This window comes from Nothobranchius furzeri, chromosome 15 (assembly GCF_043380555.1).
Source record: "Nothobranchius furzeri strain GRZ-AD chromosome 15, NfurGRZ-RIMD1, whole genome shotgun sequence".
Lineage (NCBI taxonomy): Eukaryota > Metazoa > Chordata > Actinopteri > Cyprinodontiformes > Nothobranchiidae > Nothobranchius > Nothobranchius furzeri.
Genome location: NC_091755.1, coordinates 25,582,703 through 25,599,880, shown reverse-complemented (window position 1 = coordinate 25,599,880; position 17,178 = coordinate 25,582,703). Strand labels below are relative to the sequence as shown.

The 17,178-nt window shown below is 40.0% G+C and overlaps 2 protein-coding genes across 2 annotated transcripts; one reads left to right on the top strand and one right to left on the bottom strand.

The window, feature by feature from the left end:
• The first annotated feature begins 487 nt into the window (after positions 1–487).
• LOC139063377 (uncharacterized) lies at positions 488–5,014 on the top strand. The gene is made up of 11 exons (XM_070545115.1): positions 488–1,487; positions 2,109–2,205; positions 2,347–2,527; positions 2,601–2,877; positions 2,958–3,135; positions 3,213–3,289; positions 3,369–3,555; positions 3,635–3,883; positions 4,344–4,515; positions 4,626–4,774; positions 4,851–5,014. Exons 1-11 carry the CDS (start codon positions 1,179–1,181, stop codon positions 5,012–5,014), a joined length of 2,040 nt encoding a protein of 679 aa, XP_070401216.1. The 5' UTR covers positions 488–1,178.
• An 881-nt stretch (positions 5,015–5,895) lies between these two features.
• On the bottom strand, positions 5,896–6,931 carry LOC139063378 (P2X purinoceptor 7-like). Its single transcript, XM_070545116.1, has 4 exons — positions 6,568–6,931; positions 6,429–6,495; positions 6,151–6,302; positions 5,896–6,086 (listed from the first exon to the last, which is right to left on the bottom strand). Exons 1-4 carry the CDS (start codon positions 6,780–6,782, stop codon positions 5,927–5,929), a joined length of 594 nt encoding a protein of 197 aa, XP_070401217.1. The 5' UTR covers positions 6,783–6,931; the 3' UTR covers positions 5,896–5,926.
• Between the last annotated feature and the right edge of the window lie 10,247 nt (positions 6,932–17,178).

The window sequence follows — 17,178 nt, the reverse complement described above, 5'->3', positions numbered from 1 at the left end:
CCATCCATCCATCCATCCACATCCATCCATCCATCCATCCATCCATCCATCCATCCATTCATTCATTCATTCATTCATTTTCTCCAGCTTATCCGGATTAGGGACACGGGGGCAGCAGCCTAAGTCAAGAGGCCCAGAGTATCTCTCTACCCAGCCACTTGGGCCAGCTCTTCCAGGGGAATCCCAAGGTGTTCCCTGGCCAGGTAAGAGACATAGTCCCTCCATCGTGTCCTGGGTCTACCTTTAGGTCTCCTCCCGGTTGGACGTGCCCAGAAAACCTCACCAGGGAGGTGTCCAGGAGGCACCCTAATCAGATGCCTGAGCCACCTCAGCTGGCTCTTATCGATATAGAGGAGCAGCAGATCTACTCCTAGCCCCTCCTGGATGATCAAGCTTCTCACCCTATCTCTAAGAAAGAGCCCAGCCACCCTGCAGAGAAATCTCATTACGGCCTCTTGCATCTGTGATCTCGTTCTTTCAATAAAACAATCCTCCTTAAAGAGCAAGTAACGTCTAAATTAACTTTTTTTTGCTGATGAACTGTATAAATGAGTGTCTAATAGTGTTTTAAATGTGTGTATTCATTATTTTAGCATTTTGGTGCATTTTCTTTAAAAATTAATTTTTCAGCCTAAAAACCACAGTAATGCGCCACCTTCAGCTTAAAACACAGAATTTGACACATTTTGAATAAATTTTAGCCAATGGCTAAAGAGTAAGATACTACGTAAACCAGTAGAGTACTACGTAGCAGCTCTTGTGCCAAAGTTATAAAGCAACGAGAGTCTCGGCCACGCCCTGTGGCGAGTTGGGAGTTGGATTTGCAAGCGAGTGTAGGACGGTTAGCGGTAGTTCAGCATTAGCATATATCATTAGCATATTCTAGTCTTTAGCATAGCTTTTAGTGTTATACATACTTATTTAGTGTTAGCTTGGCTGTTAGATATTGTAGTTTAGTTAGTGTTTAGCTGTTAGTTTTATTAGGAAAGTAATTCAGGTTTAGTGTTCCATATCGTTAGCATATATCATTAGCATATTCTAGTCTTTAGCATAGCTTTTAGTGTTATACATACTTATTTAGTGTTAGCTTGGCTGTTAGATATTGTAGTTTAGTTAGTGTTTAGCTGTTAGTTTTATTAGGAAAGTAATTCAGGTTTAGTGTTCCATATCGTGTTAGTATGGTTAAAAGGTGTAGTGTAGTTGGTTGTGGTGGCTCTGTGGGGTTGCACTCCTTTCCACTGGACTTAGAAATTAGGCGCCAGTGGTTGCGCGCAATCGGTGTACTGGAAAACAGTCAGCTCCCGCCTGGTGCTGTAGTCTGCAACCAGCATTTTACCCGCGATTCCTTCGCCAACATGATGGAGTTTGAACTGGGTTATTCTGCACGTCTCCGTTTGAAGAGGGAGGCCGTGCCCACCGTGGCTCTTCCACGAATTAGATGCAGCCCACCGACTCTGCTCCCCCACCATGGCGGGCTCCAGTCTGAGGTGAGTAAGCTAAATAAAAGTTAACATCTTCTAAAGACAATTTCCTACCTAAATGCAAAGTTTGAGAGACGTGGTTCACTCCATTTAGCTAATATCAGCCTGCACTGCCTTCGGGCTAATTTGTCAAGTTCACAAAATGTGGAACGGGATGTAAGGTTAGAATCAGCGGCGAATCGGAACATTTCTCAAAGCCCTGGCCGACAAAAAAGGTCCACTTGACTATTTCTGTCAGGCTCGGAGAAAATTCGGGTTGTTTTTGTGTCAGTCGGTAATTCAGCAACAGTGGCTCTAACGCAGCACTAGTTGACAGACATCATTACAGCGTGAAATCCAGCTTTACACCAAAGCCTAACCCGGTTCTGTGAGGAATTCTGTTCAGGAGGTCGCATTTCAGGTTCTTCACATCATATGTGACTGACTTTGACGTTATAATAACGATCACACACTAGGAATGTTATAAAGCGCCTATATATATATATATATATATATATATATATATATATATATATATATATATATATATATATATATATATATATATATATATATTGGACAGTTTCTTTTGTATATTATATGACTTTATAAACTCCAACAACAATGTGCTTCTATTTTTTGTTTCAGGCTAAATCTACCCAAGACGTTGGCTGTCAGACTGATTTAGTAATCTGCAAAAATGCACTTGTCCAGGCTCATGTAAAGCCTTATCGACGTAGCAAAGGTGAATTATTTTTAATAATCTTCTATGTAAACATTTTATTATTACCTTCTAGTTTTAATTTGTTTTACAGATTATTGTTACACGTGATTTTATGCTATTTTAAACATTTATAAATGTGCTGCTTCTTTGTATTTTACATAGCCACACAGTTTAGAGCTCCCAGCCGCAGTGTGTCTTGTGACACAGGTACCGTGACGGAAATTCATCTTCCACAAAGTCCCAGAGCTGCGTCCACACCCCTGAAAAGACCACGATATGAGGTGTCTGTTGTTGATCCCAGCTTCCACCTCAATGACAGTGCAAGCTCAGTGAACTGTTCAAGGTAAAAAAAAAATTATAACATTTTAGAATTTTTTAGTTATGACCATATATATAAATGTATGTGTTCTATACAGCTCTTTCACTGAGGTCCATCCACAAAAGGACAAGAAGTACATTGTTCATGAGAAACAGTTGCTGGGGCTGTTCAGAAGGTGTCCCGTTTGTACCGGTCGTTGTGTTGTGAACACGACAACAGTCGGCACACTGCTCCGTGTGACACAACGGTGTTCATGCTGTGAGCACTACAATGAATGGTCCAGTCAGCCCATGGTGAACAGCATCCCAGCAGGAAACCTCCAGCTCTGTGCTGCTGTCCTTTTCACAGGCTCATCATTTAGCCAGATTTCTAAGGTATAGGCCAAAACTGTTTAGGTTAGTTTTGATAAGGTCTGTGCGTCTCTCATTTCATGACGTAACTTTTCATATTTTAGTTCCTGGGTGCCTTCAATGTGCAGGGACTGTCCAAGCAGTCATTCTGTCGGCATCAGGCAAAGCTCTTAATTCCAACAGTGAGCTGGCAGTGGCAGCTAGAGCAAGCTGATATCATCCAGGAGGCTACTGAATCTGGACCTGTGACTCTTGGTGGTGACATGCGAGCTGATTCACCTGGTGAATACGTTTAAATTTATTTATTTTATTCCTTTGCTATCAAATGTAAATTAAGTAATAACTTGCATTTCTTGAAGGACACTCAGCCAAATATGGCAGCTACACCATGATGGATCTCAAAAGAAACAAAGTTATTGATATCCAACTTGTACAGGTACAACATTACCTGATGATTCCAAAACATTTAATGGTTAATTATTCACAGATCAATGGAGAATTATGTTTATTTTCAGAGCAATGAAGTTGGGAATAGTGTGCGAATGGAGAAGGAGGGATTTGTGAGAAGTCTGAGCACACTTTTGGAGAGGGGGGTCGATGTGCAGCAAGTCGTGACTGACCGCCACACAGGAGTGCAGAAGTATTTGAGGGAGGAAAAAAAGGAAATCAGTCACTACTTTGACCCCTGGCACATGGGAAAAGGTAATCTTTGGGGATGTATATAGTGAATATTACAGGATTTTTTTTTCTATTTTAAATGTGGGTCTATTTGGCTCTCCAGGAATTGGTAAGAAAATCGAAGAGCTGGGGAAGAGAAAGACGACCCAGGATGTGAGACTGTGGAAGCAAAGTGTGGTGAACCACCTCTACTGGTCAGCATCCAGTTCCTCCTCAGGACAGGAGGCAGTTGCAAAGTGGACTTCAGTTGCCAACCACATCCAAAATGTGCACAGCCATGACAACGCCCTGTTCCCTAGCTGTCTGCATGCACCTCTGGATGGAGAACAGGCAAGACAGTGGCTCAAACCAAGTAAGTGTAGCATGTACTCATTACAGCTGAGCCTTTACTGTTTGGTTTATTTACATTTAAAACACGTCACCCCACAACAGAATATTTGTCTTCACCTCCTTCAACATGGAGAAATATTTTTTGAGCATGTGAGTAACAGACATCACATGTAGCTGCTAAGGTCACACACCACCATTTGGCCAACAGCAATTAATTACTAAGAATAAAATGCTGTGCAGAAATTTAAACACACGAGTGCGCCACACAACTCATGGTTTTAGGCAGAACAGCCATAATTGACATAATATGTACTAAAATGCCGTAAGTAATGACCACACCTGTCTACAGCACTATTAGTCACTCTTTCATACATTTGTCATCTAAAAATGTCAGCTATGGGTAACTTTTTCTCAATGGAAATAATAGCAACATTCTAAAGTTGATCAAATTGTAATTTTTGTAATTAACATTTTCTACGTAGGCACAGCATCATGTGAGAAGCTCACTGCCATTCTGTTAGCTCCACGGTTTGTGAAGGACGTAGAGAAGATAAGCCCTCAGTACCACACATCCACCTTGGAGGCTTTCCACAGTCTCATCATCAGATTTACTCCAAAAAGTCAAGTCTTCTCCTTCAAAGGAATGCTGTCTAGGTAATGAATACAACAAATGTTCAAATTAATGCCTCTAATTGTTCAAATTTTAGCATGAAATGTAGAATTTTGCCTCAAATCTACATGGTTTGTTTATTTGATTATTTCAGATTACAAATTGCTGCAATGCACTATAATGAAAATGCAGCACGCTCACATGCAGCAACAGCAACTGGTGAGCTGAGATATGCTGTAGTGTACCCAAAGTACAAACGTGGAGACTACACAGTGAGAGCCCTGAAGACCAATCCAACCTCATGTATGTCATATATTGTATGATAAAACCAAAATGATGGTCATGGAGAGCTATTGTAATACTGAAAACCCTTTTCCAGTATATGTGCACAAGCTTATGGACCTGCTGTTCGACTCTGTGGTGGTGGATCTTCTCCCATATCAGGAGTACTCGGACAAAATTACGGTTCCAGAACCGCTCTGTGCCCAGTTCCAAAGACCAGATAAACGGGATGCTGTGAGCAGGCACAGGTCCAGGTTTTAAAGTGCACGTCAGGTGAGCTACACAGGAGATTGTAATTATTAGTTAGTACTCTACTCTGTGTGGTTTCTCCTTTTCTCCTCCTCAGCCAGGCTGCACACCACTGTACGACAGAGGAGTTACCTGTCGTCATTATGGATCTTTATGCTCATCCACTCGTGACTCATGCTGTCCACCTCCCAGATGTCTATTGATCTCTACAACCTTTCTGCTCTGTGGCTCCCATACAACTTGAAAATCTTGGCCGTATGTAACATAGCAAAACTCACCAGTCTTGCTTTTGTAAGTCATACTAGTCATACTAATATTACTTTTTCCTTAGAGCCTCCTGATCTTGTAACAGAAAAACCTGTGCTCCCGGGATCCATCTCCACGTTTGTCATCACAGTGAAAGCTACCTCCAGTCTAAGGAACCTATGAAACATCACTGTTGGCCCAACCTCTCCTCACATGGCTCCAGAATCTCTGCTTGTGGTTTAGAGTTTTGTCAAAAATCTTGAAAGTTATGATCAGATTGTTATCTAACATTGTCTTAGTAGTAGCTATAATAAATGTTATCTTTAAAGCGCAATTGTGTCTTTTTAAATACAATTATATTGATATTTTGATGTGTATAAATACATATATCACATTTATTATCATTCATTTTTACCTAATTGAACCTGCTCTAGAATAGACTTCATTAATCACACAGGGTGTAAACTCACTTGTTACAGCAGCATTAATTAACCCCGAATTAGAACCTTACTGTTGTAAGAGCTCATTTGAAAGTATGTGGCTATATGTGTGTATATATAAATAATGTCAAAGTGTAAAGAAGTGCATTTACCGTTTTGTGATTTATGCAGCTTTTTATGGACAGGAATCAATACAGGAAATATATATTATAACATTTATTTAATCAAAAAAAATATATTAGTTCAGAGGAGGGAGGAATCCTTTGTATGCACCGTCTTCAGGGAACTCCTGCCTTATTCTGGAGACAGCGCATGACGGGATCACAACACGAACGTGCTGTCCCAGGTAACCCCAACACCACCTGACCACATTCCGGTACGCCAGATGTCTGTAACAGCTGAGAAAGAGGTGGTATGAGTTATAAAGTATTCATAAAAAAAGTAATTTGACAGTTGTCTTACCTGTTGAGCGTAGTCTCCTGCATCTCCCCATAGAGTTGCAGAAAGGTGCCATAAACTGCCTGCAACACGTAGGGATTCAGAGCAACAGCCTCAAAACCAGGATGCTCTGTTATGCAGGAGGTTACACCCACCTGCTGACACCTGAGCATTACCTATGACAAAGAACAACTGATATCAGGTCTATAAGAGTTCAATATTAGTATGATGTTAGTGATTGTGTAACAAATGTGTACATTACAGAATGCTTTTCTCATGGTGGGGTACTTTTATTTTTATACCTTGGGCGTTTCTCTGCAGCACACATTTTCTCTGGCAGACAATGATGTGCAGTGGCCGCAGGTGCACCTGTCGAGGCAGTCATACAATATTACTTTTAGCTAAGCTAAATATAGCTAGCTGTGGCTAAAAGCTACTTACCACTCAGAGACTGGACCCATTCGATGCCTTGATACTCCTGCTGGCTCGACTCCAGGGGCCTCTGACAACTCACGAGCTAGTGGCTCAAAAAGATACGGTTCAGGACCGCTTGCTTCCCCCAATAAGCCCTCCTCCCTATCCTCTGGGGAAGAAGGTGGGGAAAAGTCCTCCACCTCGAATGACTGCTCTGAGCTAGTGTCGCTCTCCGTCGCCATCTGTATTCAAATTTCAGTATGTCAATCACGGCCGTAGCTCCGCCTTCTCGGTCTTACAGGAAACGCCTCTTTGGGCCGCATTTTTCAAATATGAAATGTGGGTGGAGTAAGACTCTGAGGAGGCTGTTACCACTACTTTAATAAAATAATTCTAGTCAGTTGATAGTTTGCAGTCATCCAGTGTGTCAGGTTCAGCAGCAGCTAGTTTAGCTCTCTCATGACCAAAAATAAAATTTAAGCAATTTCTGTTGCATTCCTCATTGACCATCTTCTCTTTTCAGAATCCAAATTTAATCCCAAGGGCAATATTGATGGTATTTGCTTTCCTTTCATTGTTAGTTTGTGACGCAATCCTGCTCCTGCAGGAAATAGCTAGCATCTATTAAATTGTATAGGGTACAGTATGACACATGTTACTGTTAGGATTTTAATATGTCAAACCCAGAATGACACCCCAGCCATTATTAACAGTTTTACATTCAGTAAAATCATAATTAAGATATGGAAAAAGGCTTTTTAATGACTATCACCATTATATTAGTCAGTGCTTTGTAACATTTAATAATACTTGAAATAATTAACTTGTGTAAATTGGGTGTTAAACCTGTGTTATTTCTGTTTTTATGATCACTGGTATGTTGTGCGCTGCACTTAAAGTGAGTGTTTGACATTAAAATGTTCCCTCATTTTCCCTTTTATATAATTTACTACAGAGGTAGCACAGCTAATTAGCTGCCAGGCCAAGAGATACAGGGCGTATGATGAAGTAATTATTTACATTTACCCTTACAGAAACACACTCTGTCGACTAAAACGCCTATGTGTTCAGGGTTGACACTTGACAAGTCAATACGCCAATGGTTTAAGCTTGTCTCCTGTCCTTCTTCGCTTCTCCACTCCACTCATTATTGATCACTTCCATTATTATCCACTTTATCTCAAGCTGGAATTAGCTTGGCATGGCTGCCAACTCCAAAACACTGTCCCAATACTTTCATGGAAAAAAGACAAGTACATGTACTGGGAAGAAATGCTGAGGGATAAAAGTGAAAGCTGCACTCTAAGGGTTTCTCTGTCAAAGCACCTGTTCAAATACTTTTTTTTTACTGTAGTTGAACATGTACACACAATGTATGAGTGACATAAGACCAAGAAGTAGGTGCATTGTATATTTTCTATTTATTGGACTATTTAGCTGCAAAGAGGTGAATTTAAGGTATTTCCTGATCCCAGCAGCCTGAAAACAGATAAAGAAATTCAACAAGTGAGTTCCACAAACATGCAAGTAACATGAGACTTTGCAAACATAAACAGTTAAACATCAAATGTAATGATGCCTTGTACTCGGTAAACACAGATTACAATATTCACAGCCAGCTGTCATGAGCTCTCATAATAGAAATGTAGATGTCACAATACTTCGTAATAAAAACATTGGTGTTGTTTCGGTCACATTTCCGTCACCATCATTCTCAATCTTCTTTTTAAAATCGCATCCCTAATTAGTTTAGATGAGAACTTTTATTTTACTTTCTGTGGAAGAAGAAAATAACTGATGAAGCAGATGTTCAGAACAAATCGAATAAGTGCATGTTTCCCAACTGTTTATTTTATACAGTGTTATTTAATTTTTTTCAACAACGGAGGCAATTAAATTATTAAATTATTTTAACACTTTTACGCGTTTGTGATTTTTTTTCATTAACTGTAAGAAAATGTTTCATTAAACATTTCCATATAAATATTTGTGTAGATTATTAATTATTTATACTCTTGGCTAATGTTCAGTAACAGATTGGCTTTTTAAAAATGGCCACAAATTGTAAAAAATGAGGTGAATATAAAAGCATAAATTACTCATGCATGCTCCCACTTTTCTGACTGAATACAACAATGTAACCTCAAAATACTGCTGCAAATAGCTTTAGGAATGTCAACCAGAAACCTATTACCACTTTATTTTCAAAGTTTCTCTCAGTTTACTCAGTCATTTCTCATTTCTTCTCCATTTCACATCAGGACATTCCTTTTTATAAATTTTTTTTGCTCTTTCAATGTTACCACCCATCCATCTTTCTGCCTGCTCTGTTCTGCTAGACCAATAAAAGTCTTACATTTGCTACTTTACATTTTCTCTTGTTTTTATGGGTTCATTGTGTCAATGTTTTACATTGACACAAGAAGTGAGACCAGTGTTTTCATAAAAATTTTAAAATACAATGATTTATGTGAAACAAGCGAGGACTTTCTTCCCACCAGAGCTTATAAAAGTGATCTCCCGTTAGTGACAGGGACCAATCTGTCACAGTTCATCATTCGTCTGTCCAAACCTGTTTGCCTGAACAACAAAGCTAAGCTACTTCCATCATTTTAACAGGAGAAAAAGTTGATCAGTACCCACTGCTGAAATTCCATTTGATTATATAAAGTATGCAGAGAAATACTTTTAACAACAAATTTATAAGAGCATTGCAAAAGCAGTAAGTTACATAAAATTAAAATATTTCAAGGACAGTTCTTGATACCAGTCATTAGATGGTTCCACACAAGCTGTCATGGTGGACAATGAGCTGAACAACGAGCTGAGTTCACCTCTGTCTTGAAAGAGCGGATTTTACACATTTCCAAAAACCAAATTAGTCTAAATTATTAAAGAACTCTAAGCTAGCTGAATATTAAAGGGGAATAATTTTATTTTAAACAAGGTCTTTTTGACGCACTTTCCAGTGAATAAATAAAATAAGAAACTTTCGATGAGAATCAAGGCCTACTGATTTGATTAGATTGCTTAACACTGATCGAGCTGACTGGACCAGCACCGATTTTCTCATTGACTTATTATTTAGACTGAATCCAGCCAAATTGTATGTTTGGAAGAACATCAGAACATTTAACTTTCAGATGTTAACAAATCAGGCTTGTTTTTTCAAAACACATTCATCATCATCATCTGAATCATCTGTTCTACTGCATCATCATAAATTCTACACTTTAATATACATTTTATTTTTCTGGTATACAATAAAATCCCAAATTAATTCTCAGAAATCGTATTTGAAATATGTATTTATTCCCAGTGGAAACTCTTATGAGAAACTTTTGTATGAAGATTGGTGAATCTTCATCTGGTTACTCTAAACTTTCCTGGGGAGTGCCGCAAGGATCCATCCTCGGCCCCCTATTGTTCTCCCTTTACATTCTGACCCGACATTTTGGATGTAAAAGCTAGGTTTCCATTTTTACGCTGACAATTGTCAGACCTATTGCTTTATGACACATCATTCAAATGGTGCTGGTAAGACCCTCCTGGCATGTCTGGAGGAGATAAATGTTTAGTTGGCTAACAGCTTCCTGAATCTTAATGGAGATAAAATGGAGGCCTTTGTCTTGTATCCAAATGCTAGAGACATTAACAAATAAGTTACTGACCTTGACCAGCTGGCTTTGTTCAGGACAGACAGGGTCATCAATTTTGGGCTTGAACTTGAGTCTGGACTTTAGCTAGATAACTATATAAATGGAGTGGTGCAATTCTATTTTTCCATCTCCATCACCTGGCTAAAATCAAGTGCTTGCTATCACATGCCCACCTTGATACAGTGGTCCATGCTTTTATCACTTAGCACTTGCAATACTGCAACTCTCTGTGCAGCAGCTTTAACCAGACTGCCCTTTCTAGGCTGCAAATGGCACAGAACTCTGCAGTCAGATATTTGATGGGCACCAAATGCTGCAAACATATGACACCTGTTCTGGCCTCCCTTCACTGGCTTCCTATCCCCTACAGAATTCTGTTAAAACTCCACACTTGTGTCTTTAATTGCCCACGGGGTACTGCTTCACCATATCTGACTGACCTGATTCATTTTACTCTCTCCCGTGAGCCACATTCACAACATCTCAAACTGCTGGTGGTCCTGCTGAATGTGGCTCTAAGGGAGTTGCACATTTTCATACTAGGTTCCCAACCTTTAGCATCTGTTCCCTGTCTTAGTAAAGCGTGCATCAATGTTGTCCGTGTAACGACATGAAGGTTCTCTGATTTGTGTCAAAGGTCACATTTGCCCAGCTGGGTCAAGCTGGGTCAAACAGTACTTGGAATCCACAGATTAAACCCAAGGAGCCACGATGTCTGCTCAAGACCATAACATCATATCTGTTGTTCCGTCCCAGAAGAAGGACACTTCAAGCCATGATGACAATAATTAAATAATAATTAATAAATTCATTGATTTTATTACTGTTTAAATAATCATTACAACATGATCACTTGGTTCAGATATAAAGGTATTTTAATTACATGAAATGGATTATTATGCTTTGGGTATGATAATGATTAATTATAATGTTTATAAAGATGTGTTCAGCAAAGAAGACCTTCACCCTATTCAGCCAACACAGAGTTCAGATAAACAATAACTGCATCACATGTTTTTTGACGCATGACCAAGCTTTCTTCCGGAGAGAGTGGGAGGGGTTCTGAGAGCTTTGGTAAAAACTAACCATCACAGATTCACGTCCAGTTCTTGAACCAACACCATGAGGAAAGGAGAACAGCCGTCTCCTAACCTCCACCTGCTGTTCTGTCACGCCGACAAGAATGGCTAAAGAACAAACGAAACTAAACCAGCTAACGAAAGACTCTCCCAGAGTCATTGATTTCTGAAGTTAAGTTAAGACGATAACGTGCATCTGCCAAACGCTTCGTACAGCCATGTACCCAGGACATCTCTGGACCAGACCATCGGACACTTGCGTCTACTTTACCAGCCGAGGTTTCACCTTGGATGAAACCATCCTCCTGATGTCCGGATCCGCAAAGGGTGGGTGAGGTAGAACACGACAGATGACGTTTGATGCTGTTTCTCTCAAAATAACTCAGTTATCCGCAAAACATCATTTTCACCCAGAACGCCTTTCATTCTCTCTGAAAGAAACCTTCTGAGAGCTTCATTCACGCATCCCAAAACTCATCATTCTCAATTTAGCTCCATCCAACACAGGTTTGCTTTTAAACAAGTTTAATATCAAAACTGTTAAGGAGTGTCATTAAAATTGCCATCCATAAATTGTCATTTTTATAATTGTCGTTTCAATTTTTCAGTTTAACATTTGTTAGTAATAAATTTCTTCATTTTTAAACTTGCCTCATTATTGAAACGAAACACAGAAAAGAGTTGCATTTTCAGTTTATCGAATAAAAATAATCTTACTGAATCTTCTGTTTAATAAATAAAGTTTGCTATTAATTTAAGTATCTTAAATTAATTTTCACACCATTACATCCATTTTAAAGAGTCAGCTGACTCATTATTAAACCATTTCCTTTGCAGGCACCTGACGGTTGTAGTTGTTTCCTTTGCTCTTTTTGTGTGATTGAAACATTTTTCTCTTCTATTAGCAATTTTTACAAGTTTGTAAGAATATATTTTACTGATTATATGCTGTGCTTGTTGTCATCTATGTTTTCAGCACTTTTACACCTTTTGGTCGTTTAAGGCACTTTTCAAATAAAGAACGGTGATAAAAATGTAACGTTTAAAAAATAAATTGCTGATTTAAAATACTATGGAGGACTTAGCTAGAATAAACTTAGGTAAAAAAAAAAGCTAATAAAAACCAGCATTTTCCATGGGCACAGTGAGTGGGATTTTGGCAAATTTTGTGAATTTTCTTCACCAATTCAGTTGAATTCAGTTTATTTATAAATACGGATGGGTGCCTTTGACATTTGAATCGATTTGGTACAAATTCGCGGTACCTAGGAATCGATACCGGTACTTAACGGTACCAATTTTCGATACTTTTGAGTGTTTATTATTTTAATTCTCTTTTATAATTAAATATATATTTTTCTCAATCTATAACAATATTTGATAAATATCACGATAAATAACATTCAACTGTTTGTATTTTAACATCATCCTTGTAGTTTTATAAGCTGGTAATTAAACTGAAGCAAACATCTTTACTGTGAACTAAATTTACTGTGTATCTTCATTCCTTTTGCTGTCTTTTTTTCATTTGATTTTTCCTACTGGGAAGTTAGAATTTCCGAGGAGAAAGCGAACGCACCATTAGCTGATAACAACGGTGGCAATGGAAGCTAACATATCAAGCTAACATTATCTTAAACATTTTATTTACCTACCAGAGCAGATGAGGATGTCACACTTAGATAGTTGTCGCTGGTTTCATCATCACCCAGTTACCCATCACATTTAGTGAAGTGGACCCAAGCTTTAGCGTGCGTTCTTTCTACCATGCTACTCTATTTACAACTGGCTCGCAGCGAGCGACGACATAATGCTCTTGCGCATGAGCAGCTGTCTTGGCAAGTTCTCGTTATGAAGGACGGGTACCGAAACGAGGCACCGTTTGAAATGACGTGAATCGGTGCTCGGTCGGTACTTTAAAAAGTACCGAATTCGGTACCCATCCCTATTTATAAAGCACAAAATTACGACAAGAGTCATCTCAAGGCACTTCAGAAAGTAAACATTACAATACAGGTCAGCCCTAACCCTTAACACACATCATTACTTTTCATTTAAATTGAAGTACAACATATGGATGATTCAGGGTGAAAGGCAAAGAAGATTAGAAAAACGCTCTTTTAGCCATGTTGACATTTATTTTTTCGTTCTTCCGGGGACCCTTGAACCACCCACAAAGGAAGGAGACTATACGGAAATAATCTTTAAGACTGTCAAGATTACACAACTTCTGAGCCATCTAGTAATATAAAATGTTTGTGTTGGACAACTGACCTCAAAACAGACCCATTCACCCAATTGGGTTAAGAATGGTGTTTGGGGCAAAAGAATAAAGATGAAAAAAGCCAGAGAACAGAAGGTGAGTTAAGAAAGTTCTAATTCATTTCTCTGGTCTTTTCATCTTTTTGCTCTTTCAAAAGAATGAAAAGTAGTGCTGTAAAGTGAGGAGAGTTCCGCAGAAGTGGACTAATGTGTGTGTGAGCAGAATTGAGTTGATGAAAATAAGCTAAAAGCAAACTGAAAGACAGAAGAAATCAGAGAAAGGGAGAAATAAGAACAGATTAGGATTAAAAACGGGGTGTAGAGTGCAGCGGGAAGGTGACATTTGGTGACCAGAGGCTATTTGTGGTGACATTTTCACACTTCTGCTCATCTCCTAATGCCAGGGCAACGAGTCTGGCTAATTTGTCTCCTGCCTTCCTAACAAGCTTGTTACCAATCCTGCTTGTAATTTGAGCCGTGAGCAGGCTAGAGTCTAATTTTATGCCCTTTTTCTGTAATTTTTCTTTTTGTATGAGATTATTCCATACCCAGTACCTTTTGTAAAATGTCTTTTTTAGGTTCTAGTTCACCATCAACACAACTGATAGAAACAGATAAGTTTCATCTTGAGATTTTCAAATTGAGGTTTGTCCAACTGAAGGTAAACGAGCAAGAAACTCAAATGTTTACTCATTTTTCCGTTGGATTTCTTCTTGTCTTGTTTGTACGTGAGCGTGATTTCTAGACTAATTAGAGAAGAGAGCTAAACGATAGCTGAGTAGTGTTGCACAAACACCTTGTTTGCTCATTAATATTCACTTAGGTTATCTTCTTATTTATCTTCATTTCTTTCTGTAACTTCTGTCTATTTACCGTAAATCCTCTAATACAGGCCCGGGCCTGTATTTGACTCAAGCGCGTCAAGCTCCAGGCCTTTATTGGAAGGAGGGCCAGTATTAGAGGCAGGCCTCTATTTCTAATTGAGCAAAATGAACTAATGGTTCGCTGGAGTTTTTGACAATTAAAATTGCGCCCACATTTTCAAAGTTAAACACATTTCTTTTAACAATGGTAGTTTCTGCTTCAGCCATCTCCCCCCTCCCCCTGCTTCAGCCCTCTCCCCCTGCGCAGCGGCCGCAAACTCACTGATGCGCCTGCAGCCTCTCGGAGTTCCTGCTGCTCTAAACATTAAAATAATTATTTCATTTTCTGTTCCTCACTTCTGATTACCTTCAATGGTGTCTGTTTGTTGCGACAGCAGGTACAAAAACTAACTTGTTTTTATTTGACTATTTTTCTGTCCTGTCTGTTTATTATCTTCCTGCATCTCCTCTCAATCCTAAAGAAAAACTGCTACCTGGGTTCATATATATTCACCTCATGAGTTACCTTTGAACTGCAGTCTAAAAGATCTACCGACCGCAAAAACAGCGGAGTGCTCGCTGTTTGGCGGCCGTATCAGTGATCAGTGCGTCGGAGGACAAGGTGATGCGCGCAGTGCCCCACTCCACAGCATGCAGCGAAACGCATCAGGCGCAAATAAAAGACAGAAAACATTAAAGGAAATGAACTGACATGAACGATCACGTGTTAAATTAGTTTTTGAGGTGGCAACACCTGATTGTTACTGTGGCCTTGCTCAGGAGGCAGATCTACTGACCGCGAAAACAGCGGAGTGCTCCCTGCTTGCCGGCCGCATCAGTGATCTGTGCGTCGGAGGACAAGTTGATGCGCCCCGCTCCACAGCATCGATACACATCAGGCGCAAATAAAAGACAGAAAACATTAAAGGAAATGAACCGACATGAACGATCGCGTGTCAGTACCTACGGTCTGGCACAGCGCGTTGCCCCCCTTGGGATTCCCCCGGCCGGAGGAGCTGGGGAGAAGGTCTGGGACTCTCGACTCTACTACCCGCTCCGACGCCAGAAGCTGTCGGAGCAGACCGGCACAGCACCGGACCTGACCGGGGAACCCCTTGGGATTTACCCGGAGGAGCTGGCTCCGGCGGCTGGGGAGAGGGAAGTCACACTACTGCCCCAGCAACCCGACTCCAGATACGCGGATGAAAATGGATGGATGGACGGACAAATAACAGATTTACATGTAAGTAGTCTCGGTGACACAGATAATAGCAATCCAAAGTGCTTTTTATGTGTGATCTGATCAACCATTGCTTAAAAATTAAATACGGCTTAGCCGGTTAATTGCTGTCATCATAAAACACGTAAACGGCAGCACGCAGAACTCACGAGGCAACGTTTTACGTGATGTTTACTTGTTGCTATGAGTAATAAGACAGAAAAAGCCACGCCAAAATAAGTTTAGGAAGCCCACTAAGAATCATAATAAAAGCATTTAAAATAAATACCATACACAGTTGAGGAAACGTTGGTTTAAGTACCTGATATGAAGCGGTCGCTGCATAAGCGAAAACCTTTACTCTCGGGATCCCACAGCTTCATTTTCGCCCGGTCACTAGCGTGTTTTATTACAATGATCCAACGTTTGCGGCGCTCCGGATCTTGGGGAATCCTGTAGATGTCTCATTCCTTATGTCGTCCGCGTCTGTTCTGCATCCTGGGGCACAACAGGAATCTACCATATTTCCCGTTTGATTGAGTTTTCTGACAATAGTAAATAGTCCAGCTGCCGGCTTCTGCATGCCAATATGGCGCCGTTTCGATTTGAACTGTTGCATGCCGGGAGAAGTGACGTCAACTCCCGGAGCTCTATAAACGGAAGTCGCCTTTCCAGCTCACCACTCAGTCATCGTTTCTTCAGATTCATGATCAGAGTTTCCAACCTACCGATCAATCCAACAAACTATCAGCTCATAGTAAGTTATCTTACTTACTTCTGGAAAGCCCGGCATTTCCGTGTCACTTCGTTGACGCTCGAACGCTCGGGGGTTTCCTAGATCAGCCGGCGTTTCACCGAGGCTATCACTTCCGCGTCTGTGAAACCACGCTCCCTATTGAATTATCGTATGATCACATTCTCTTTTTGTGGGTAAAACTCAAGAAAAAAATGTTTTTTACTTGTTTTTTTTTAGTTTTATTACAAAAAGTGCATTTTATGATGAAATTGATGAAAAAAACAAGAATTTCTTGATATTTCGCATAGAAAAATACCGCGAATCAGTGAAAAATACCGCAAATCTGCGAATTTCCCCTGAAAAATGCTCCTAAGAAAAAATCCGCGAAGCAGCGAATCCGCGATGAACGAACCGCGAAGTAGCGAGGGATTACTGTATAGTGAAGTTGACTAGTTCATACACCCCCTACTGCTGCTCTCCAGAGTGTTCTGCAGCATAATCATCACGTTCTCTTTGAACTTGATAGTGTAATGACCTGGCTGGGGTTGTAAGCCAGGTGCATTCTGGGTATTGTATTATATGTGTTTCCTATCGTTCTGCTAGTTCCTATGTGCTGATTTGCATGTTGTGTGAGTGTTATGTAAGCCACAGGGAAGGTGATGTGTGTTCTGTGGAGGGGTTGAATTAGCATGGTTAACTGACACCGTGACTCTGTGTGGTAGGAGCGTGATAGAGGATCGTGTATGTAGCGTTACAAAGCATTTTAGAAAAAGCCCAATAAAGGTCTGCGTGAACCTCTACTTTCTCCTGCTGGTTGATT